The sequence below is a fragment of the Myotis myotis genome, unplaced genomic scaffold (genome assembly GCF_014108235.1).
Source record: "Myotis myotis isolate mMyoMyo1 unplaced genomic scaffold, mMyoMyo1.p scaffold_m19_p_18, whole genome shotgun sequence".
In the NCBI taxonomy this organism is placed as follows: Eukaryota; Metazoa; Chordata; class Mammalia; order Chiroptera; family Vespertilionidae; genus Myotis; species Myotis myotis.
In genome coordinates this window covers 42,594,802-42,616,262 of record NW_023416322.1, presented here as the reverse complement: position 1 = coordinate 42,616,262, position 21,461 = coordinate 42,594,802, and the positions used below count along the sequence as shown (strand labels likewise).

The 21,461-nt window shown below is 56.6% G+C and overlaps 2 protein-coding genes across 7 annotated transcripts; one reads left to right on the top strand and one right to left on the bottom strand.

Annotated features, from left to right (window-relative positions):
* The first annotated feature begins 31 nt into the window (after positions 1 to 31).
* Positions 32 to 8,130, top strand: TDP2 (tyrosyl-DNA phosphodiesterase 2). Of its 5 annotated transcripts, none has more exons than XM_036344758.1 (8): positions 32 to 351; positions 694 to 779; positions 2,247 to 2,400; positions 2,884 to 2,927; positions 3,031 to 3,122; positions 4,717 to 4,835; positions 5,218 to 5,388; positions 7,081 to 8,130. In XM_036344758.1, exons 1-8 carry the CDS (start codon positions 58 to 60, stop codon positions 7,360 to 7,362), a joined length of 1,242 nt encoding a protein of 413 aa, XP_036200651.1. In that variant the 5' UTR covers positions 32 to 57; the 3' UTR covers positions 7,363 to 8,130. The 5 variants fall into 5 exon arrangements, with proteins under 5 accessions (XP_036200651.1, XP_036200654.1, XP_036200656.1 ...); XM_036344761.1 differs by lacking the exon at positions 7,081 to 8,130 and adding an exon at positions 6,106 to 6,719; XM_036344763.1 differs by lacking the exon at positions 7,081 to 8,130 and adding an exon at positions 6,047 to 6,719.
* A 1,996-nt stretch (positions 8,131 to 10,126) lies between these two features.
* Positions 10,127 to 20,663, bottom strand: ALDH5A1 (aldehyde dehydrogenase 5 family member A1). 2 transcript variants are annotated; one of them, XM_036343979.1, is made up of 12 exons: positions 20,141 to 20,663; positions 19,044 to 19,127; positions 18,249 to 18,419; positions 18,050 to 18,166; positions 17,125 to 17,268; positions 16,153 to 16,296; positions 15,666 to 15,824; positions 14,825 to 14,994; positions 13,770 to 13,828; positions 12,642 to 12,822; positions 10,545 to 10,667; positions 10,127 to 10,407 (listed from the first exon to the last, which is right to left on the bottom strand). In XM_036343979.1, exons 1-11 carry the CDS (start codon positions 20,453 to 20,455, stop codon positions 10,559 to 10,561), a joined length of 1,653 nt encoding a protein of 550 aa, XP_036199872.1. In that variant the 5' UTR covers positions 20,456 to 20,663; the 3' UTR covers positions 10,127 to 10,407; positions 10,545 to 10,558. The 2 variants fall into 2 exon arrangements, with proteins under 2 accessions (XP_036199872.1, XP_036199873.1); XM_036343980.1 differs by lacking the exon at positions 10,127 to 10,407 and having other exon boundaries at positions 10,616 to 12,822; positions 20,141 to 20,523.
* Between the last annotated feature and the right edge of the window lie 798 nt (positions 20,664 to 21,461).

Sequence of the window (21,461 nt, the reverse complement as noted above, 5' to 3'; positions counted from 1 at the left end):
CGGGGCTCCTCCCGCGCTCGCGCACTGACGTTCCGCGCCCCGTTGGCCCGCGCGCGCATGCGCAGTGACGCCCTCCCCTGCGCCGGCCGTTCCTGCCTCCACTGCGCAGCCGCCGACCGCCTCCGAGGGCCGCCCCTTCCCCCGCCGGGCGGTGGGCGCGGCGGCGGGCGGCGGCGAGGAGCCGCGGCGATGGAGCAGAAGCGCAGCCCGGAGACCGGCCCGGAGGCGGGGCCGGAGGACGGGGACCCCGCGGGAAAGAAGCGGCTGCTGTGTGCGGACTTCGCCTCCGTCGCCGGCTGCCATGTCGATGTGGCGCGGCGCTACCTGGCGGAGAACGCCTGGGAGGTGGAGGTGCGCGCCGGCCCGGGGTGCAGGGCCCGGTGTGTGTGTGTGTGTGTGTGTGTGTGTGTGTGTGTGTGCAGGACCCGCGGGGTACAGGGCCTGGGAGGTGGAGGTGCGCGCCGGCCCGGGGTGCAGGGCCCGGGGTGTGTGTGTGTGTGTGTGCAGGACCCGCGGGGTACAGGGCCTGGGGGTACAGGGTTTGGGAAGTGGAGGTGCGCGCCGGCCCGGGGTGCAGGGCCGGGGGGGGGGGATACAGGGCCCGGAGAGGGTGCGGCGCGGGGCGGGGGGGACAGGGCCCGGGAGGGGGTGCAGGGCCGTGCGCAGGAGCCCACCCTGTGCCTGTCTTTTCAGAGGGCGCTGAACGCCTACTTCGAGCCGCGAGCGGAGGAGGGCGCCCTCCCGCGCCGCCCCGCGCCCCCGCCAGCGCCGGTGTCCTGGTGAGTGGGCGGCGGGGCGGGCGGAGCTGGGTGGAGCCCCGGTGGAGGGGGGTCCGGGAGGCCCCCTCTGGACTGTTCCTCACTCCAAGTTCAGGAAACATGCCAGCGAGAGGTTCCGAACGAATGACCGAGGCAAACGCCTCCATGGAAACATGGTAACTTGGAAGTCCTCCTGCGGCCTGTATTGACTGTTTTTAGTTTGTTCTTCATGGTTTTTATTGATTTTCAAAGAGAGAGAAACATCCTCGATCAGCTGCCTCCCGCACGCCGCTGGGGGTCAAGCGCACCGCCCGGGCCTGCGCCCTGACCCGCAGTGAACCGGTGACCTCTGGTTCCTGGGTCCATGCTCATCGCTGGGCTCTTTGTGGTTTACTCTCCGCGGCAGCCAGTGGTTTTCTGCCAAACACACCCCCTGCCTGTGAACTCTGACCGCCAGGCCTCGCCTGCAGAATGAAAGACGCATCGGGGAAGCGCGGTTGCCCTTAGAGCAGATGTGAATGGAGAGGCTGATGGGCTTAGAAAAAAGCACACGCGGGAACCACTGGGCGGTAATGATTTCGGACAGAAATCACCAGGGCTGCTGAAACCAGTGGTGGGGGAGAGACACGGGGTGGCATAGTCCCAAAGGCCTGCCCACCAAAGGCTCCCCACAGGGGTGAGTCGGCACTGGGCAGGGAGCAGTGGGGTAGACATCGCCCCAGCCAAGACCAGGCGGTCAGAGGCAGCATGGCCAGTGCTGGGGACGAAACCCACTGAGGAAGACACTCTAGCACCTCCGTGTCGTTCCTCCCAAAAAGTGCATAATCCGAATCTGATCCTCCGAAAACATCAGACAGGCCCTAAGGAGGCACATTCTATAAAATACCGGGCCCGTGTGCTTCCCCACGCCCAGGTCACGAGAGGCAAGGACTGGAGGACGATTCTGGGTTAAAGGAGACCAAGAGAAACGTGCCAGGTCCTGGAGTAGCATCTAGTAGCACCGTTGGCAAAATCTGAATAGGCCTTTAATTTTTAAAAAAAAAGAGAAAAGATTTTTTATTGATTTTTAGAGAGAAAAAGGAAGGGGGTGGGGAGAGAGAAACACCTGTGTGAGACCTGGCGTCGAAGCAGCAGCCTTGGTGCAGGGCACGACGCCCAGCCCGCTGAGCCACACCGGCCAGGGCTCAGTTCTGCACTTTTAGAAACAAGAACCCAAATACGTTTGGAAAGGTCTTGGTCTGACATGGGGTCCTCGTTTATAAAGTCATGCCATGGAAGGGCCCTGCGTTCACTCTTAACTGTAAGGAGCAAGCGTCCGGATAACAGGAAGAGTCTGTGACAGGAAAAGTCACCCCTTCAGTCGTGACTTTTGCTCTGCTGGCAGGGACTTTGGAGTCTGTAAAGTGCCTTTAACTGTGACGAAGCACTTTTTAAATTCAGCTGTTTGTGGGCGATTTGCCAAGTTGTGTTTCACTCTGATCTTGCCAGTGTGGACCTAACCAATGAGGAAGCGCCTGACCCCGTCGGCTCTAGAAGCGGCTCAGCTGGACCCCCCCAGCAGGAAGACGGCAGCATGTTCTCTCTCGTCTCCTGGAACGTGGACGGGCTGGATCTGAACAACCTGTGGGAGCGGGCTCAAGGGGTGTGTGCCTCCCTCGCGCTGTGAGTGCTCGCCCGCCTGTGGGAGGGGGCGGTCGTGGGGCAGGAGGCAGCCGCTGAAGTCTGAGACGAATTCAGGTCCCGCTCCCAGGGTGGAGGGAGGGGCGGGCAGGAACACAGGTTTTTGTTAGAAGCCTTCTCGTGCTCTTTGACTTACTGACCATGTATGTAATCACTGCTGCGAGAATTACCAGACAGCTCTGAGTCTGTCACGCTGCCGTCACCCGTGGGGTCACTGGTGAGCCACGTCGCCCTCCGGGGGATCATTGTTTCCAGAGGACGAGGACGGAAAGGGGTGATCACACGTGAAGTGTCCCGCGGGTGCAGGACTGTGGTGCCTCTCAGATTACTGCTTCCTGTTGTCAATGATTCTCATTAATTTTCCCGTGTGGTGTCACGTATATGTTTTTTAAAATTAGTCTTTGCAGTATTATGTGTGGAATAGCACAGATCTCTCATTTTGTAGTTACCAGAGAGCAGCATGAACATGGATATTGGGTGTCTGCGATGGTCAGTTTTGTATTGCTTTTATGTTGTGGTATTTCCTAATCTAGGTTCTGCAAATGAAATGGTACAGACCTGCTGTTCACCATAAACTGATGTTTTTAAATAGGTACAGCCCAGATGTGATATTTCTGCAGGAAGTTATTCCCCCATATTACAGCTTGCTAAAGAAGAGAGCAAGCAGTTATGAGATTATTACAGGTAACAGCTTTCCTGTCATTTACCTTGTCTTTTTCTTCAAAAAATGTGTCAATGAAAGAAATAAATCACAGTTAGCCTATTGGAGCATAGGCAAAAAAAAAGTACAAACACAATAAGTTTAAGCAAAACAAGCCAGACACAAAATACTGAGAGAACTATAGGAGAACATTTTATAAAGCTTTGAAGTGAGAAAGTGGTTGAAATGAATGATATCTCAGGAAAATGTAAATTGTCAAAATTTGAGATAGTGAGTAGCTATTTGGGGACATTAAGTCATTAAAAATTTTAAGTGATAATTGCATTGTAGTTACGCTTTTTTCCAAATGCTTAACTTTTCACTTATAATTCACATGCTATATTAGCTTCACGTGGTTATGCTTTTTCAGAAGTATTTTTTTCTAGCTTTTTACTCTAAATAAGATGGTCTTTTATTTTCCACCTGTTTTGTGTTTACCACTTTGGCTCAATCCCCTGTCTCTGCTGCCTTTCCCTTGTCCACGGGACGAGGTTTGCTTCTGACTTACTGTCTAGCCCAGACTTGCTAAGGAGAGGGCTCCCGCTGGGCCGCCGTCTCTTTCCTGCTCTGTCTGTGGGACGGCTTTCCTGCCTTCTGGGGATTCTTTCTCGCTCCTGGATTGGATTTCTTGTTTTCTGAACCGGTGCCTGCCTCCTCCCCGGTGTACTTCCGCATTTTATTGGTGCAGATTCTCAAATCACTTTCTAAGAAAGAGTGTGTGGGGAGGGGAGTTTCTGAATCCCTGTGATTCGTCCCCAGAATTGGTTGATTGTTTGGCTACACATAGATTTCTGGGTAGAAAGGTATTGATCAGTGTTGCCCGGTTTCCATTGTTGATTATAAGTTTGAAGCCATACTAATTCCTGGCCTCCCCTCTCCCTAAGCTTTGAGGGTCTTCTTTTCCATCCTGGTGTTCTTTGGTGGTTTTTGTTTTTTTGGTTTTTTTCTCATACATTCTGAACACTTGGAAAGAACTTTCAGTCTGGAGGTTTATGACCTTCAGTTCTGGAAAATTCGTCCCTCTCTCTGTCCCTCTCCGGCCCCCCTGCCACCTCTCTAGCCTCCCACCCCTTCCTTCCCTTCCATTCTCTTTTCCTTCTTTTCTCCTTTTTCCTTCCTTATCTTCCTTTTTCTTCTTTGGATCCTTTGTTCCAATAAACCAGTTACCACTCCTCCATCTGCTTGGTGGTTTTTATTGAACCGTTGGAGCCTCCCTCCCTGCCCTTCTGTTCTGTTCTTCTTGCAGCTTTACACCTTCTGTATTTTCTGTTCATTTATCATAATTCCCCTGGGGCTTCCGAGTGAGAAGTAAATTTGTTTCCTGTTGGCACCATTAACTATTTTGGCACCTATGTGAAGTCATGTTTATTTTTATATTTCGTCTGTACTTCTGTGACATTGTGGGAGGGGGCAGGTAAACATGGGGCATGGTTGGCCATCTTCAGCTATTTTGAAATAATAGTTTTAAGATTGAGATCCATTTGAGTGTCTGTACTTGTTTGCTATAAAATCTTCAGTAGGGGAACCTGTTACACTCTTGTCTTCTCAACTGAAATTCTTTTCTACAAACTTTTGAAGGTCATGACGACGGGTATTTCACAGCCATAATGTTGAAGAAATCAAGAGTGAAATTGAAAAGCCAAGAGATTATCCCTTTTCCAAATACACAAATGATGAGAAACCTTTTGTGTGTGCATGTGAGTAATTGTTAAAAATCAACGGCTTTTTAAAAATGGAATAGTTTCTTCTTCATAGTTCCATGGTGTTGTCCTTTCTTTTCTTCTTACTGTTTCTTTAGAAAGAATTTGCTCCTCACTTAGAGATTCTTCTATTAGTCTTAAAGAACTTTGTGAGTTAAGTTTTTATATAAATTTCAAACATAGACAAAAGCTTGTAAAAATAAAATCCTTGATTTGTTAGATGTTTTCCGAAGAACGTGAAAGGAATTCTTTCCTAAGAATTTGTTAATATTCCCTTCGCTTCCGCGGGTGTGCCAGTCAGTGGGCTGATCTGCTGATTCTGGGGTCAGAGGCCAGCATCGGGGCTGACTTACCAGCTGTGCTCTTGGTCCCGTGTCAGGCGAGCGTGTCGGGAAACGAGCTGTGCCTCATGACTTCCCACCTGGAGAGCACCCGGGGGCACGCGAAGGAACGCGCGAATCAGTTTAAAATGGTTCTAAAGAAGATGCAGGAGGCTCCCGAGTCGGCCACCGTCATATTTGCAGGGGACACAAATTTAAGGGATCACGAGGTGAGTGACACAGCCGTTCACTGCTGCGGGCGGGTTGTTGGCGTGGAAGCTGATTCCGGTTCCTTGTGGATAACGCTGGTAAAGGGGTGCTTGCCCTTGTCGGTGAAAGCCCAGCAATAGTGACTCAGCCGTGCCCTGTCCAGGAGGCCTGCTGTGTGCCGGGGAGACGGGGCGTGTGAGACACGCAGGGCAGTGGGGAACGAGGGCTCTCGGGAAAGTCACGTTCATCGTGGGTCTAGTTGCGAGGTGAGGAGAACAAAGAGTGGAGCGTCATGGTTGTCCCCTTTCCTGGCACCACGTGTCCAGGTCTGAACGATGGCTCTCTTTCCTTCGTTCCGTTGAGACGCAGTGAGGTTTCCAGGGCCCTTATAGACCCAGAACCTGCCTTCGCCGCGGTGGCCCAGCTCCCGTCAGACTGAGAGCGGATGGAGATAGAGGTTCTGCTCAGGTCCCTGCCACAGCTCCAGGGGCAGGACGACTGAGCAGGGAAGGCAGTTTCCCAGGAAGGAGGCGGCTCAGCCTCCTGGGCGCGGTGTCGGCAGGGGCACAGCCGTAAGAACGGGCCTTTCTGTCGGCTGCTCGCAGATTGACTTGTTTATGGCAGCGGTTTCTGAGTGTCTGGTTGAGTGACTTTTAAACCCCGCTTTTCAACAAGTAGTGTTTGAAACCGATACCACGTGCAAGAATATGAAGTTGGGTCTTTACGTCCCATATCAGATCTTCAGCGTGGACCAAAGACCTAAAATCAGAGCAAGAGCATAGGGAAGCTTCATGGCCCTGGATTGGCAGTGACTTCTTGGGTATGGCACCAACAGCACAGACGACACAGAACAAACAGAGGAGGCGGATGTCATGAAAATAAACTGTGTGCATCAGTGGAGTGAAAAGGCGACCTATGGAATGGGGGGGAATACTTGCAAATCATATATCCCACAAGCAGTTCGTATTCAGAATATATAAAGAACTCTTACAAGGAAAAGCCAACAATAAGAACCGGATTATTATTTTTTCATCCTCTTCGCTTCTTGCCACTTACTGTGCTGGCTGCATGCTTCACAAAATTGAGGAAATCAAGGATTTGCTGCCCACAGCCAGGCCAAAGGGTGCCACATATGTCAGGATCAAGAAAAACAAGCATAGTGTGAAGTCCAAAGTCCAAGCAGCCGGTACCTTTTATCTTGGCCACGGCAGAAGGAGAAGCTGAAGCAGTGCCTGTCCCAGGTTTGGCTCTGAAGCTGGAATGAACCGGACATGCTGATCTGCATTAAAATGTTAGAAACTCTTCAAAAAAGACAACCTAATTAAAAATGAGCCAAAAAGGCCTGGCTGCACAATTATGTGGGTTTACTTAATGCCGTTGATAAATGTGTATTTTTAAATGGTATATTTTACGTATAATTTATAATAATGTAAAAAAACAAGTGTGAGTGAAAAAAGGGAAGACTTAATATTGTTAGTAAATTTCAAATAAAACTGAAGGCAGTTGACATCATTGGATCATATAAATGGCATCTTCCACATTTATATATATAATAAAAAACAAACTGATGAACAAAAATAGAGCCAGAGAAAAACATATTTTAGACTATAATAGAAGCAATCCTGTTACTTGCAGACTTTTAATATTTCCAAAGGCACCTTTTTAATTTAGGGGAAAACACTGGAATCTTACAGAGTTTTCTGTCTTTTCAGGTTACCAAATGCGGTGGTTTACCCAGCAACATCTCGGATGTCTGGGAGTTTTTGGGCAAACCTAAGCACTGCCAGTACACGTGGGATACACAGATGAACTCTAACCTTGGCATCCGTGCCACCTGTAAGCATCGCTTTGATAGGATATTTTTCCGAGCGGCGGCGGGAGGCGGCCACATCATTCCCCAGAGTTTGGATCTCCTTGGGCTGGAGAAACTGGAGTGTGGCCGGTTTCCCAGCGATCACTGGGGCCTTCTGTGCACCTTGGACGTCATATTGTGAAGAGCTTTTCAAGTAGAAGTCACATGTTCTGAGTAGTTTTGTGCTGGAGATTTGCACATAGAATTCCTGCCATCTGGAAAGTCAGGTTTCGTATGGAAGGAATATATTGGACCACCAGAAGAGAAGGAAAAACTGATTCTATTTTGTGTTTTGTGTCCTTAGTTTTCAGAACAAAGTATTAATGTTTATTTCGAGGGAATATCTGTGTTCAGAATATGAGGTCTCCTGGTGAGAGTACATGAAGGCTGTCAGCTGTCAGTAGTGCTGAGAGCTGCGGCTAGATTGCACTGCCTCTGGGCCAGCCTTTAGCGTTGATTTATTGTAGAAATCGGGAACCAAAGTAGTGAATGTTTAGGTAAGTCTTCAAGAGAAACAAACTGGAGGCCACTGAGTCCTTGGCACTGGGTCTTTGGTACCAGGTCATCAGCGTTGGAGCGGGCGACAGCTGCCCTGTGTCAGCCGACCTTGCCTCACTGGTGAGCTGGACCTGAACTCGTGACTTAACATTCCTTAACTTTTAAATCCATATCTGTAGTTGTGTAACCAAGAGAGCCAAGTTGGGCGTGATGGGGATGAAAGTCCGTTTACAGCAGTTCTGGACTGGTTTTCGAGAGCAGAATAATGTGTAAAGAGAAACAGCCTTTTAGTTTTGCTACGCTAAATGGAATTATTTTACAAGAGATGAGGAGCACCTTTAAATGTGCTTTAAGGGAACATTTTTTCCCATAAGAGAAAGATACTTTAAATAAAGAAATGTACTTGCTTGTAGTTTGTTTTTGTGTGTGGGGGGGCTAGGGAGGGGATTGAATTTTAACGCCTGTTTCTGGCTGCATCCCTGCTACTTCAGCTTGTGGGAGAAAACCCTGCAGGCTTGGGGGTTGTTGGTGACAAACCTAAGCAACAAATAAGGAAGTGGCTGGGGCACTGAAGCCACACCTGCTTTCATGGGCAGTGGTTCTCAGTGCGAGAATTGAGAACCTATAATGTGCAATGCCTTGAGTTTTTTACTTTGAATCCCAAGTTTTCCCAGGACAGTGGCTTCAGGTACTTGACCTCCCTCCTTGGTGGAGTTGCAACTGGGAATCTGATTTCAGCGGCTGAAGCGCCCTTTTGCCGGGATGGGGTGCACTTGGACCTTCCAGACCTCAGTTCCTCCCACCTTCAAACCGGAAGTTTCTTGTCTTTGGTTGTGCAGTTCAGTAACCACATAAACCAGAGCCAAGTGTGGAAAGCTGTACCAGGAGACATTTCATCCCCCCGCCCCCCAGCCTTCCCATATGAGTGCTGTTATCTCCATTTTATCCTGGGGCAGGGGCCCCGCAGGCTGACGGCACTCCTCCGAGGCCTGCCCTGCCCTCTGCCCCAGCTGGGCTCTAGCACCTCCATTGCAGGCAGCAGCATAAATGCCGGCCTGGCTCCTTGCTCCTGGGTTTCTGCGGTGGAGATGCGAGCTGTGGTCCGGGCTGCTCCCAGCATCCTTTCCATCCTCGGTCTGTAGGCTCCGGCTAGAGGAGCGGGACTACCACAGTGCGGGGGGGGGGGGGGGGGGGGGGGGGGGACCTTGCCCCCAGGGAGCGCGCGGCCCAGTGCCTGGTGCTGGGTACCGGCTGGGCCCGCAGGTGCAGGTGCGCAGAAGGTGCAGGTGCGCGTGCGCACGCGTTGCCCTGGTAACGGCAGCGCCCTACAGGCGCTGTGACTCCGGCGCGCGCTCTCCGGCTGGACGCGTCCTCGGGACCCCAGAGAGCGTGACGGGACCCCAGACTGAGAGCCGCAGCCTGAGGAGGAGGAGGCGAGGGTGGCGGCTGCGAGTGCGCGGGCCGGGTCTGTGGTTTAGAGGAAGCTGGGTAGGATTCGAATCTGTACCACCAACTTGTTTTTATTTTTTAAATGTTTATATAATTTTTTATTAACTTTAAAGAGGAAGGAAGAGGGAAAGGGGATGGAGCCCACAACCCGGCCTGCACCGGGACTCGAACCGTGACCTCTCGGTTCATAGGTTGATGCTCAACCACTGAGCCGCGCCCACGGGCCGTCAGCCGGCCTCCCTCTTAGCCTGAATGTCCATGGCCTTCCTGTGGGCGCCCTGCTTGCTCCCTTTTAAAGGAGAAATGGGGAGTTCTGGGCGGGGGGGGCATCTGGTTTATGTCGTAGACATGCAGGTCATCGGGTGCGTGGTGAGCTCTGCACACGCATCTTAGTTCCCGGTGGACGACCTGCAGGACGGCTGTGGGTGCGAGGAGGGGCGGCATGTGCGCAGGCGCAGGCGATCCCGCTGTTACAACGCAATAGCAGCTGCCCTGGCCGGAGTGGCCAGTGGGTAGCGTGTCCACCTGCCCACTGAAGGGTCCTGGGTCCTTCAAAGGCAGGTACTCAGTTGCAGGCTCCGCCCTGGCTGGGGCGCGTGCAGGAGGCAACCAATCGATGTTTCTCTCACATCCATATTTCTCTTTCCCTCTCTCCAAAATAATGGAAAATACCCTCGGCTGAGGGTTAACAAAAAATATATAAGTAAATAAATACATGGAAAAGTATTAACAAACCAAAAAAGCAATAGCACCTGCTACTGCCCCCTCCTTCTCCTCCTTTCATTTTGATTCGGATGGTGAATTTTGTTACTTATATTTAATTAAAATAAATTTTTAAATACACGCAGCGAGCCCAAGTTGTCCTGTAGGCCAGTGTGCCAACACCTGGACTAGATTGCGTTCTACGTGGATCTCTGACAAGAATTTCAAAACTGAAGTCATTAATTTTGTAACTGAATATATTGGGGTGACATTGGTTAATAAGACGATACACGTTTCCAGTGTACAGCTCAACACATCTGCACGCTGCCTCCGGCGCAGCCGCCCAAGCCGGGCCTCCTTCCGCCCCCACCACCTGCCTCCCCCCTCCCTCTGGTGATGCCATACGTTGTCTGTGTCTGTTTTTGTTTTGCTTTTTCTCAATCCCTTCACCTTCCTCAGCAGCCCCTAATCTAGTTTCTCTCGGTGATAAAGCCAGCATCGTGTCCCACCTGCATAAATCCTGTCACCTCCTCAGCTCCTGGGGGAGAAGAGTGGGGTGTTACGTGTTGATCCCCTAAAACCTCAGGCAGAGCTTTCCTGTGTGGCTCGTCACTGTCCTCCTCCAGCTCCCGGGGGTCCTCATGCCAACACCCCACCTTCTGGTCCTCTCCCTACCTGTCAGAACACGCTCAGATGATGCACTGGCACGAAAAACCATCACCGCAAACTTGAACACGGAAACAGGAAGTTGTTAATTCACATTTATTAATGACAGCTGCACAAACCGGGAGACAGGAGCTGAAAAACAGACCGTCCGCACAGTTCCCACGAACTCCCGTTTCATCCCACAACACAGAGCACGAGGAAGTCGCAGCACAGACATGAGCCAGTGAAAGGCTGCCCCGGCCACGCGCACCACGTCGTTACCACGATGGCCGGTTACTGCACGGACAGTGCGCTCCCAGTGAGGCCGGCTGAGCTGCTGTGCTTCTGCCCTCACGGGTCTCCCCACCAGGAAAGGTGGGCAGGGAAGGAGAACGAACACTTGGCACAAATTCGTAGTTAAAAGCCACTCACAGGGGTGAGGATCAAGGAGCAGCTGAGCTCTCCAGGTGAGGACTCTGCATGGAGGTGCGGGGGGAGGGGGGAGGGAGCTCAGTGGGGAATGTGCGTCCTCAAGGCTGAGAACTGTAGGGATGTGTAAACCTGCGAACGACATTTATACAGGACCCTGGGGCCGGGGAGACAGGCAATCTTTTAGCCGTAGCTCTAGCCGCATTAAACACCGGAGAATTCACACTGGATAAGGGCCTTGTGGACACTGGAATGTGGGAAATAATTTACCTTCAATCCCGGGCTCCGGAAACACCCGTCAACCGCACGAAGGCCTCATACGCAAATGTGGGAGACCGTTTGCCCGGCTCCGGCGTCCTCTTAGGAGGACAGTGGACGAGGGCAGGCCTCCAGCCGCAGGGCTTACGTGTCGGAGACACATGCTGCTTTTTTAAGGATTTGGGGCCGTTTGTATTGCCGTTTACTTTTCCTTTGAGTTACGTGATAACTGCGGGGAGTTCTCGGGAGAACTCACTGGGCACAGCACAGAGGATACCGTTACAGGCGGGCGCTCGCCACGAGTAACCGACAATCGCAGGCAGGTCAGTCCCTCGCCCGCTCGGGGTCGAGGTCAGTCAGGGGCTGGGTCCCTCCCTTGGGGTCTAGGTCAGGGCTGGGAAAGTCCCTCCCTCGGGGTCGAGGTCAGGGCTGGGACAGTCCCTCCCTCCGGGCCCAGGGCAGGGCAGGACATTCTCTAAGAGCCAGAGTTTGTGTCTCAGGCTTCGGGGCCGCACTGTCCCTGTGACAGGCACTCGGCTCGGCCAGGAGAGTAGCCACAGCCCCTCTGGCAGGTTCAGGGCTGTGGCCGTGTTCCAATAACCTTGTATTTACAGACGCTAAGTCTGAGTTTCATAAAATTTTCGTGTCATGAAACAGTATTGTTCCCTCCCCCATTTGGGAATATGAAAACCGTTCTTAGCGCTGGGCTGTGAACACGTACGTACATATGCACGCACACACATACGGCGGGTAACACCGGGCCCCTCTCCTCTGGTCTAAGCTCTGAGCCACGTGCGGGGGGCGGAGTCACGCCCAGAGGTCACCAGCCTTGGGAGGGGCCACCGGGCCAGCTTGCTGCCTGCTGCCCTTTGCTAGAGGCAGACAGTCCGTGGCGGGTCGCGGGGAGTCTGTAGCCACAGGCATGTGGCACCTGATGTCCCTAGTTAGGTAAGGGGAGAGGCAGAGTCCCACCTGTTTAAGATGAGGAGGTCTGGATGAGCTTTAAAAACTTGGTAAAGTTTTAAAAGCGGGTTCGGCTCGGTGGTTAGGGTTTGGTTCAGTGGTTAGGGTTTGGCTCGGTAGTTAGGGTTCTGCTCAGTGGTTAGGGTTCTGCTCGGTGGTTAAGGTGCCCGCCAGCAGACCAAAGGGTCAAGGGTTTGATTCTAGGTCCAGGGCCTGCCCCTGGGTTGCAGGTTGATCCCCAGCCCAGGTGAGGGCTCGTGCGGGAGGCAACCAATCAATGTCTCTCTCACATCAATGTTTCTCCCCCTTCCACTCTCTAAAACTCAATGGACAATACCCTCGGGTGAGGAGACTAGAGAAGCTACTGTAGTTCAGACGCCTGTGGGTGCATTGACAGGTGGCGTGTGCCACGGGCGCAGGCGAGCTCCTTTATTTCCTAAAGCACACGGACCCTACAAGCCGCCGAGGCACACGTACTTGACCTCCAGGTACTCGTCGATGCCGTACTTGGAGCCCTCGCGTCCGAGGCCTGACTGCTTCACGCCACCAAACGGGCACTCCACGGCCGAGAGCAGCCCTTCGTTGACACCCACCATGCCCACCTCCAGCTGCTCCGCCACCCGCCAGATCTGGGCGGGGTCCTGGGAGTAGAAGTAGCCTGTGCGGGAGGAAGGACAAGGAGCGTGCAGGACGTCACGGGGGCGTCCTGTCCAAACTGAGGGGCACTGACCCAGCCTCCTCCCTCGGGCTTGGCAGCACCCGGCTCCCAGGGAGACCCTAAGCCGAGCCTGTCCGATTCGTCCTCTCAGACCCTGTACGTTCTTTCTAAAGGACCAAGGCCTACCCGGCTGGCGTGGCTCAGTGGTTGAGCGTCAACCTAGGAACCAGGAGGTCACAGTTCGATTCCCATCGGCACAGGCCCAGGTTGTGGGCTCAATCCCCAGTAGGGGGCGTGCAGGAGGCAGCCGATCCATGATTCTCTCTCTCCCCCTCTCCTTTCCTCTCTGACATCAACAAAAATGTATGTTTTTAAAAAGAACCAAGGCAGCCTCCCCTAGGCTCACTCTGTGACCCTCCTCATGTATCTGAAGCCCTTCTCCTGTCTCACTGTCCCCATCCTTCCGTCCTTAATAAATGTCCTCTCAAGTCACCGGCCTTGGGTGTGAAATCTTCCCCCGCAAAGTCAGGGACCCACACATTCCGGGCCGTGCAAGGGCAGGCCCATGGTCCCGGTCCCTGCCTGGCGACGGTGTGGCCACTGTCCTTTTACTTGGAAATGGTCATGACGCCCTCTGCCCAGCCCGCACTTCCTCTCCGTTCAGCCCAGGCCCAGCGGGGCGGGAGCAGCACTTGGATTTCCAGGCAGCCAGCCCCGGAGGACAGGGACTCATGGTGTGTGAGTCCCCACCGGGAACCACCCGTTCCGCCTCTCCCCTGCCCCCGCTCCCACCCGAGCTCGCGGCGAGGCAGAAGGATGGGAGTGCACACCCGCCCGCCCTCAGCGAGCACCAGACAAGTGTCCTCCGACCCAGCTGGCGTCTCGGGGGAAACGTCAGCCTCCGCTTGAGACGCGCCCACGGCCCTGAGGGCAGGACAGACACCCACCTGCTAACCCCACGTCGGCCGCATTCGCGATCACCAGCGCCTCCTCCTCCGTGTGGAACCTGCCAGGTGAGCGGGCAGCAGAGTGTGAGCTCAGGGAGGAAACGCCGGCTTCCTCCCGACTCATCTCCCCAGCGATGGCGAGAGAGACAGGTCTGCAGGGACCCAGAGCGGGCAGAGGGGAAGGCACCCCGGCTGCGAGGACCACCAGTGCCACGTGTCCAACAGAGCCCCTCCTGCCGGGAGCCGATCCATCCTTGCTGTTTCAAGGGACCTGGCATATATGGCATACTGTTCTTAATATGTTTGCTCACCTTCTTGGCACTATGTGTTTTAACCAAGGTCACCTCTCTGAGAAAGGTTGTTTCCCCAGGTAGGGATTTTCCCCTGAATTTAGGGAGGGAATAAAACCCCTTAACTAAGTGCCAGGTGGGTAATTAATCACTTTAACTACGAACAATCATGCTTAAGCTACATAATCTTTACTCCCTGGAATGGAGACAAGAAACGCTCTAACCTTTGGAATAGAGATTGATAGGATTGGAATCAATTGGTATAAATACAGATGTAACAAGACAACAGGACACAGAACCTAGACACAGAACCTACACAGAACCTAGAGACAGAAGAACTTCCCTGGAGAGAACATGGCAAAAGATCTTGGACAGAAACTGGAGACAGAACCAAGAGACAGAACCTAGCGAGAGAACATGGCAAGAGAACCTGACTAGAACCTGGTGACCGAACCTGGCTGGAGAACCTAGCGAGGGAACATGGCTACAGAACCTGGCTGGAGAACCTGGAGAACCTGGCTGGAGAACCTAGCAAGAGAACATGGACACAGAACCTGGCTGGAGATCCTAACCAGAACTTCGCTGGAGATCCTGGCTAGGCTGCTGATCAACTGAACGCTGTCTCTGTCATTCCTTCTTCACCGACTCCGTCCACACCTTTGGGGACCCCTGGACCTGCTGAGGTTGGACCCCAGCACCCTCCCTCCACCCTCCCACAGCCAGGCCTCCCGACCTTCCCGCGACCTTGGCGGGCGGGGGTCTTACTTGATGACCGGGGCCAGGGGCCCGAAGGTCTCCTCCCGCGCGCAGAGCATGTCCCGCGTGACGTTGCTGAGCAGCGTGGGCTCAAAGAAGTTGTTCCCAAGTTGGTGCCGCTTCCCGCCGGTCACGAGGGTGGCCCCTTTGGCCAGTGCGTCGCTCACGTGCGTCTCCACCTGGGACAGGAGAGGCCAGACCCGGGAGCTGGTGAGGACACCTCGCCACCACAGACCCCTCCTCGAGCGGGTGGAGCTTTGTGACCCGATTTCTCAGTTCAGCTGGAACCCACGCAGCCCGGTCCCGGTCCCTCCCCCGCCCTCACTCCATGTGGGCCCCGGCCTCTGAGATCCGATGGCGTGGCTCAGCGGTGGAGCATCGACCCACACAGCAAGGGGGGGCATGCAGGAGGCAGCCAATCCATGATTCCCTCTCATCATTGATGGTTCACTCTCTCCCTCTCCCTTCCTCTCTGAAATCAATAAAAATATATTAAAAAAAAAACACCCACAAAACAGCAAAGCCCGTCTTCCTTCCCTTTCACGCGTTGGTTGGGAAAATTAAAGAACTTTGTGTTGCGAGGCCCTGAGGCAGCCAGGGGTGGAGTCCACCGCCCTCAGAGGAGAGGCAGGGAGCGCAGCAGGACTACAGGGACGCGGCGCCAGGACAGCCGGAAGGGCTGTGGCCAGGTGACGCCCCACGACGCACACACATTGGCAGGAATTCCGTTTTTTCCCGACGTCTCTGCCGTTTCCGAAACAGACTTGCCGGGCACCTTATCCAAGTGCCTTTTGCCGGGGAACCTTCCGATGCCAACACCGGGACACTGAACAGACGACCAACGAGCTACCTTTTCCACCGCCTTCTCGTTGATCAGCGGGCCTTGAGTCGTCCCTTCCTCAAACCCGTTCCCCACACGCAGGCTGGCCCGCATCGCCTCCGCCAGCTTGCTCACGAAGGCGTCGTGGATCCCGCTCTGCACCAGGAACCGGTTGGAGCACACACAGGTCTAGAGAGAGAAGAACGAGCGGGTGGACTGTGTGTCGGCGGCCGCTGACCCAGCCCAGAACCAGGCCCGCGCGGCCGCCGTGCCCGCCGCGGGAAGAGAGGACGGTTTGATGAAAAGAACTTCCGTGAAGCCAGGGACCCCTTCTTTCTCTCGGGGCCTCCCAGCCTCCGGCCCCTGGTAAAGAGAGGGCCTTACTGTTTGCTGAGAAGGTGAAAGAAGAAAGAACGGACCGTGGAAGGAACCCAAGTTTCCTCCCAGGAGACGCAGGAGGTAGAAGGACCTTCGTAAAACACAGACACGCAAGAGCCGGGACACGCCCGGGACTCACCTGTCCCGAGTTCCTGAATTTCGAGGCCATGGCCCCCGCCACGGCCTGGTCCACGTTGGCGCTGTCAAACACGATGAACGGGGCGAGGCCGCCCAGCTCCATGGACACCCTCTTCACGGAGTTGGCCGCATGGTGCAGCAGCGCCTGGGGCAGAGGGGAAGGGGCCGTGGGTGCGCGAGGCCTCCGCCACCAGGACCCGCCAGCCCTTTCCAAGTGACCCAACAGCGAGGGTGCCAGGCGCCCGGGGATGGGGGGGGGTGGGGCGAGATGTGATGACACTTCGCACAAGAAAAGGGCGAGTGCCCGGCGGCGTGGCTCAGTGGATTGAGTGTCGGCTGCGGACTGAAGGGTCCCGCACAGGCCCGGGTTGCAGGCTCGATCCTCAGTAGGGGCGTGCAGGAGGCAGCCGATCCATGATTCTCTCTCATCACTGATGTTTCTATTTCTCTCTCCTCCCTTCCTCTCTGAAATCAATAAAAATATTTAGGGAAAAAAAGGGGGGGAAGTGTCCAGCAGCGTGGCTCAGTGGTTGAGCATCGACCTATGAACCAGGAGGTCACCGGTTCGATTCCCCGTCAGGGCACAGGCCCAGGTTGCGGCTCCATCCCCATTGAGGGGCGTGCAGGAGGCAGCCGATCCACGATTCTCTCTCATCATTGATGTTTCTCTCTCTTCTCTCCCTTCCTCTCTGAAATCAATTTTTTAAAAAGTCCCCTTATTTTCTGTAAGTACCCTTATACTAAACACAATTTTCATTCAAGTCTGAGACGTGCATTTCAACACCCACGGTGTGTTTCTGGGAGCTTGGTTCTAGGTTATGAATGAAACCTGCATTCCAGCACTGAGACCCGGATGTGTTCTAGACAAGCAGGCCCTGTGCCTGAGAGCCTGAGCCTTGCTGGCATCTTCCTACGCGGCGGCCAGGCCATTGTTAAACGTAGTAAAGGGAAAACACGAGAACGAACGATGTACCTTCCCGGTGGCCGTGGAGCCGGTGAAGGAAATCTTGGACACGAGCGGGTCGGTGCAAAGCGCCTCCCCCACCTCCTGGGCCCTCCTCCGGGAGCAGGGCACCACGTTGTAGGCCCCGGGGGGGATCCCAGCCTGGTTGGCGAGCTGTGGAGGGACCAGCAAGCACGGGCAGCGAGTGAGAAAACAGAAAAGAGAAATAAACTGACGTTTTCCTCTAAAAAGAAACGGGGGAGACTCAGCTGCCTTTGGGGACAGGATCGGAATATATTTGGGAGTGAAACGGGCGCCTCATCGGTGCCGCTGGGATATGCGTGTTGTCACTCCTTTAAAATGAGGAGTCGCCGGGACAGGCCTGGTGGGAGCAGCAGGAGAGCTGAGGGACGGGTGGCTACAGCCCGCAGTCGGGCGCTGCTTTAAACACGGGAGGCCCTTTCAGCCAAGAGGCGTGGGGGGGGGGGGGGATTGGCGGGGGCCGATGGGTCAGGGGCTCTGGAGGGACGGGGGGGGGGGGGGGGGGGCGGAGCGAAGCTGGGCAGGTGGCATCTGTCAGGGCCTGAGGGCACTGCCGGAAGCTTGGGCTTTACCCTGAGTGACAGAAGCCGGGGGGCTTCACGCACAGAATGACCAGACCTGACCTGCCGCAGACGGACCTGGAGAAGGGAGGGGGCGGGAGCAAACGCCCAGGTGTCGCCATCTGACTAGGTCTGCCCCTTTGATAAAAACGATGGCAGATGGCATTTTTAGGGCAGCCCACAGATGTCAGGAAATCCTCACCATTGTTTTGTCTAAAAAGGGCAACATCTGACTTAAGAGAATGGCGGAGACGTTCGAGCAACGCCATCCAGCGAGAGGCGCGGGCCAAGCGGAGGCTCCCACCTGCGTCCTCGTCCCGGGGCCAGCGTCCTCGTTGGCAGGGCAGGCTCACCTCGGCCAGCGCCAGGGCTGAGAAGGGCGTGTCTTCGGCAGGTTTGACCACGACGGTGCAGCCGGCGGCCAGGGCGGCCCCCACCTTGCGGGTGATCATGGCGCTGGGGAAGTTCCACTGGGGACAGAGGTGCCGAGGCCGTTAGAGGGGGTGCCGCCCCAGTGTGCACCTGACCCCCCGGGCCGATGCCCCCACATACCGGGGTGATGACGGCGGCCACTCCGACCGGCTGCTTGAGCACCAGGGCCCGCTTCTCCCGGGAGGCGGTGCTGATGACGTCCCCGTAGATGCGGCGCGCTTCCTCCGAAAACCACTCCAGGAACTGGGCGGAGTACAGAACCTCCCCCTGCGCCTCCTTCAGCGGCTTCCCCTGAATCCGGGCAGAAAAGGACCCCATCACCTGGCGTCACAACAGCAGGACTGTGCTCGGACCTCCCCCAGGCTGCGAGCAGGGGAAGCCCCATCGCCAACCCCGCGGGGGGGGGAAATAAGCAGGATCCGGCGGAGACGGAGTGCGCTCGGCCACGGCCGGCACCGGCCCTTCAGCGTGTTCCCACGTTAGAGACAGAACCGCACCTGCTGACTTTTTTTCTCCTTCGCACCTCGCCTCTAAGTGGTGGCCGGGGTGCAAGGAGCTGATGACAGCTACGGAGATGCCAGTGGTACGTCTTTAAATGCACAGACGCAACAGGAAAACCAACCAAAACAGTCGCACGGAACAGACGGGACGGGAACAGCAGCGTTCACAGTTACACCCGAAACCCACCTCCCGCACACGACTGAAGAGGACGTTAGAACACACACACACACACACACACACACACACACACACACACGTCGTCTCAGAAAACCAGGGCTGGGCTTTAATGAGGAACAGTCTGTGCCTGGCGCTGAGATTCGCTGACATCTGATCACCAGGCAGGGAACCCCCTTGTGCAGCCACCCGGGGGAGGTTGGGTCCGCCAGCTCCCAGGCAGCACCCGCTGGGACTCACGCTCTCGGCTGTGATGATCCTGGCCAGGTCGTCCTTGTGTTGCATCATCAGGTCATACCATTTCCGAAGCAACGCGCTCCGTTCCTGGAAAAGAGATGAAACGGTAGAGAGAGTGCAACGCCAAGCGTAAGAGACACCAGACAATCTTCAGCTCTGACAGCCTCAGCCACGGCTCCTTCCTGGGGAGCCGCAGCGCCCGTCCTGGGAGGAGCAGCACAGACCCCACCTCGGGGCTGCAGGAGCTCTGACCCCATTGAACACCGCCCCTCCCCGCGCCCCCTCTCTGTCCCTGTGACGTCCCACTCCAGGGCCCCCGGCACTGGAGTCACACAGCACTTGCCCTGTGTGGCCCGTTTCCCTGGCATACGTCCTCCAGTGCAGCCCCCTTTTTAAAAAAATACATTTTTTTTATTGATTTCAGATAGGAAGGGAGAGGGAGAGCGAGCGAGAGAGATGTCAGTGATGAGAGAGAATCATGGACCGGCTGCCTCCTGCACTGCATGCCCCACAATGGGGATCGAGCCCGCGACCCTGGCCAGGAATCTAACGGTGACCTCCTAGGAGGGTCATAGGTCCACGCTCGACCACTGAGCCACGCGGCCGGGCTACAGCTCCGTCTTTCAACAGCTCAGGGCAGGTGAACCTGGGCTGCGCTCCCTGTGCGGTGGGGGTCTGCAGGGCAGGTGCCGAAGGGCAGGTGCTACTCGGTGCAGGAGGAGGGGGAGGAGGAGGAAAATGCGTCTCCCAGTTTTCTTCCTCCAGTTCCCCTCTCACCGCACCCCCACTTCCCCAGCGACTCTAAGAGGTCAGTTCTCAGCTGTGTTTCCCTCTTCAGGCGGAAAGGGTCCTGGGCCCCTTCCCCAGGGCATGGCCCGCCCAGGGCGCTCCCCCCGCCCTCCCGACGCCAGGGGGCGGCGTCCGCGGGTCTCCCCGCAGCCTGGGGCGGGCTCCGGTGCTGCGAGGGCCCGGAGACCCGGACACCCGCGGCGGCGTCGGGCTGCACCGGGCTCGGCGCGAGGCCCGGGCTCTGGACCGGACTGCGCAGCCCCGCGTTCTCATCCCGTGAAGGGTGAAGGCCGGGGTGCGGGCGCACTCACCTTGGCCAGGGCGCCCTTCCAGCCGCGGAAGGCGTCGTGGGCGGCGCGCACGGCGGCGCGGGCCTCGGGCGCCCCGCAGTCGGCCACCCGGCCCAGCTCGGCGCCGCTGGCCGGGTCGCGCACGGGGAAGGCGGCGGCGGCGGGGACCCAGCGGCCGCCCACGAAGGAGTCGGTGCGCAGCAGCGCCGCGGGGAGGCCCGGCGCGTAGGTCCGGAGCGGGCCCGGCCCGGGCGCCCCGCCGCCGGCGCGGGGGCCGAGGAGCGCGGGTCGGAGGCGCGGGGCCCCGCAGCGCGGCAGCCGCACGCAGGTCGCCATGGCCCGGGCGCGCGGAGCGGAGCGGAGAGCCGGGCGCGGAGGCGGGTGGCGGACGCGGAGCAGCGCCCCCTCGCGCTCCAGGCGGGACCTGACGGAGCGCCGCGCCGCCGCCTCCCCGCGGCCGGGGGAGGGTCAGGTGGGCGTGCCCTGCGGGCCGCGCCCCCTTCCCCTCGGTGCTGTGCCCCTAACCATCCCCGGCGCCCAGACCGCTGCCGGGAGCCGCTGCCTCTCCCGTCTCCCGCCTCCCGTCGCCCGTCTCCCCCTCCCGTCTCCCCCTCCCGTCTCCCGTCTCCCCCTCCCGTCTCCCCCTCCCGTCTCTCGTCTCCCCCTCCCGTCTCCCCCTCCCGTCGCCCGTCTCCCCCTCCCGTCTCCCCCTCCCGTCTCCCGTTTCCCGTCTCCCGTCCCCAGCCCGCATCTCCGTGGTCCAGGGATGCGCGGAGCGAGCCCAGCTGCCAGGCCGCCGTCGCGCGCCTTGGTCCCCGCCGCGCTGTTCGCAGGGACGCGCGCGGGCTCTGAGCTGCGGGGCCGCCGGGACGTGCCTGGGGCGGGCTGCCCGGTGCTCGCCCCTTCGGTGGGGAGCAGCCCTTGTTACGGAACAGCCTTTGGCGACAGACCAGCCAGGATCCAAACGCGGACTCCGGCGGACAGGCTGGGCGCCCTTGGACGTTGCTCACCTGGGGCTCCCTGCGTGTGGCGTGGGGCCGAGGCCGGTTGTGGGAGAACTCACAGCAGTGACCGTCGCCACCACCGGAGATTCAGGGCCGAGCCCTGGGTGGCGTGGCTCAGTGGATAGAGCGGCCGCGGCCTGCGGACTGAACGGTCCCGGGTTCGAATCCAGGTCAGGGCACATGCCCGGTTGCAGGCTGGATCCCCAGGATGGGGCGTGCAGGGGGGTAGAGATCACTCTCTCTCATCATTGCTGTTTCTATCCCCCTCTCCCTTCCTCTGTGAGATCAATAAAAATATATTAAAAATAAAGTAAAATTCAGGTCAGAATTCAAGGTCA

Bases quoted from the DNA above. Each gene is read 5' to 3' on its own strand.
- TDP2 (XM_036344758.1), top strand. From the start codon at position 58: ATGCGCAGTGACGCCCTCCCCTGCGCCGGCCGTTCCTGCCTCCACTGC. The intron at 2,928-3,030 runs GTCAGTTTTGTA...GTTTTTAAATAG, and splicing joins GATATTGGGTGTCTGCGATG to GTACAGCCCAGATGTGATAT. The intron at 4,836-5,217 runs GTGAGTAATTGT...GTCCCGTGTCAG, and splicing joins GAAACCTTTTGTGTGTGCAT to GCGAGCGTGTCGGGAAACGA.
- ALDH5A1 (XM_036343979.1), bottom strand. From the start codon at position 20,455: ATGGCGACCTGCGTGCGGCTGCCGCGCTGCGGGGCCCCGCGCCTCCGA. The intron at 18,167-18,248 runs GTATGTGGGGGC...CTCTGTCCCCAG, and splicing joins TGGCCGCCGTCATCACCCCG to TGGAACTTCCCCAGCGCCAT. The intron at 17,269-18,049 runs GTGAGCCTGCCC...GTCCCTCCACAG, and splicing joins CAGCCCTGGCGCTGGCCGAG to CTCGCCAACCAGGCTGGGAT.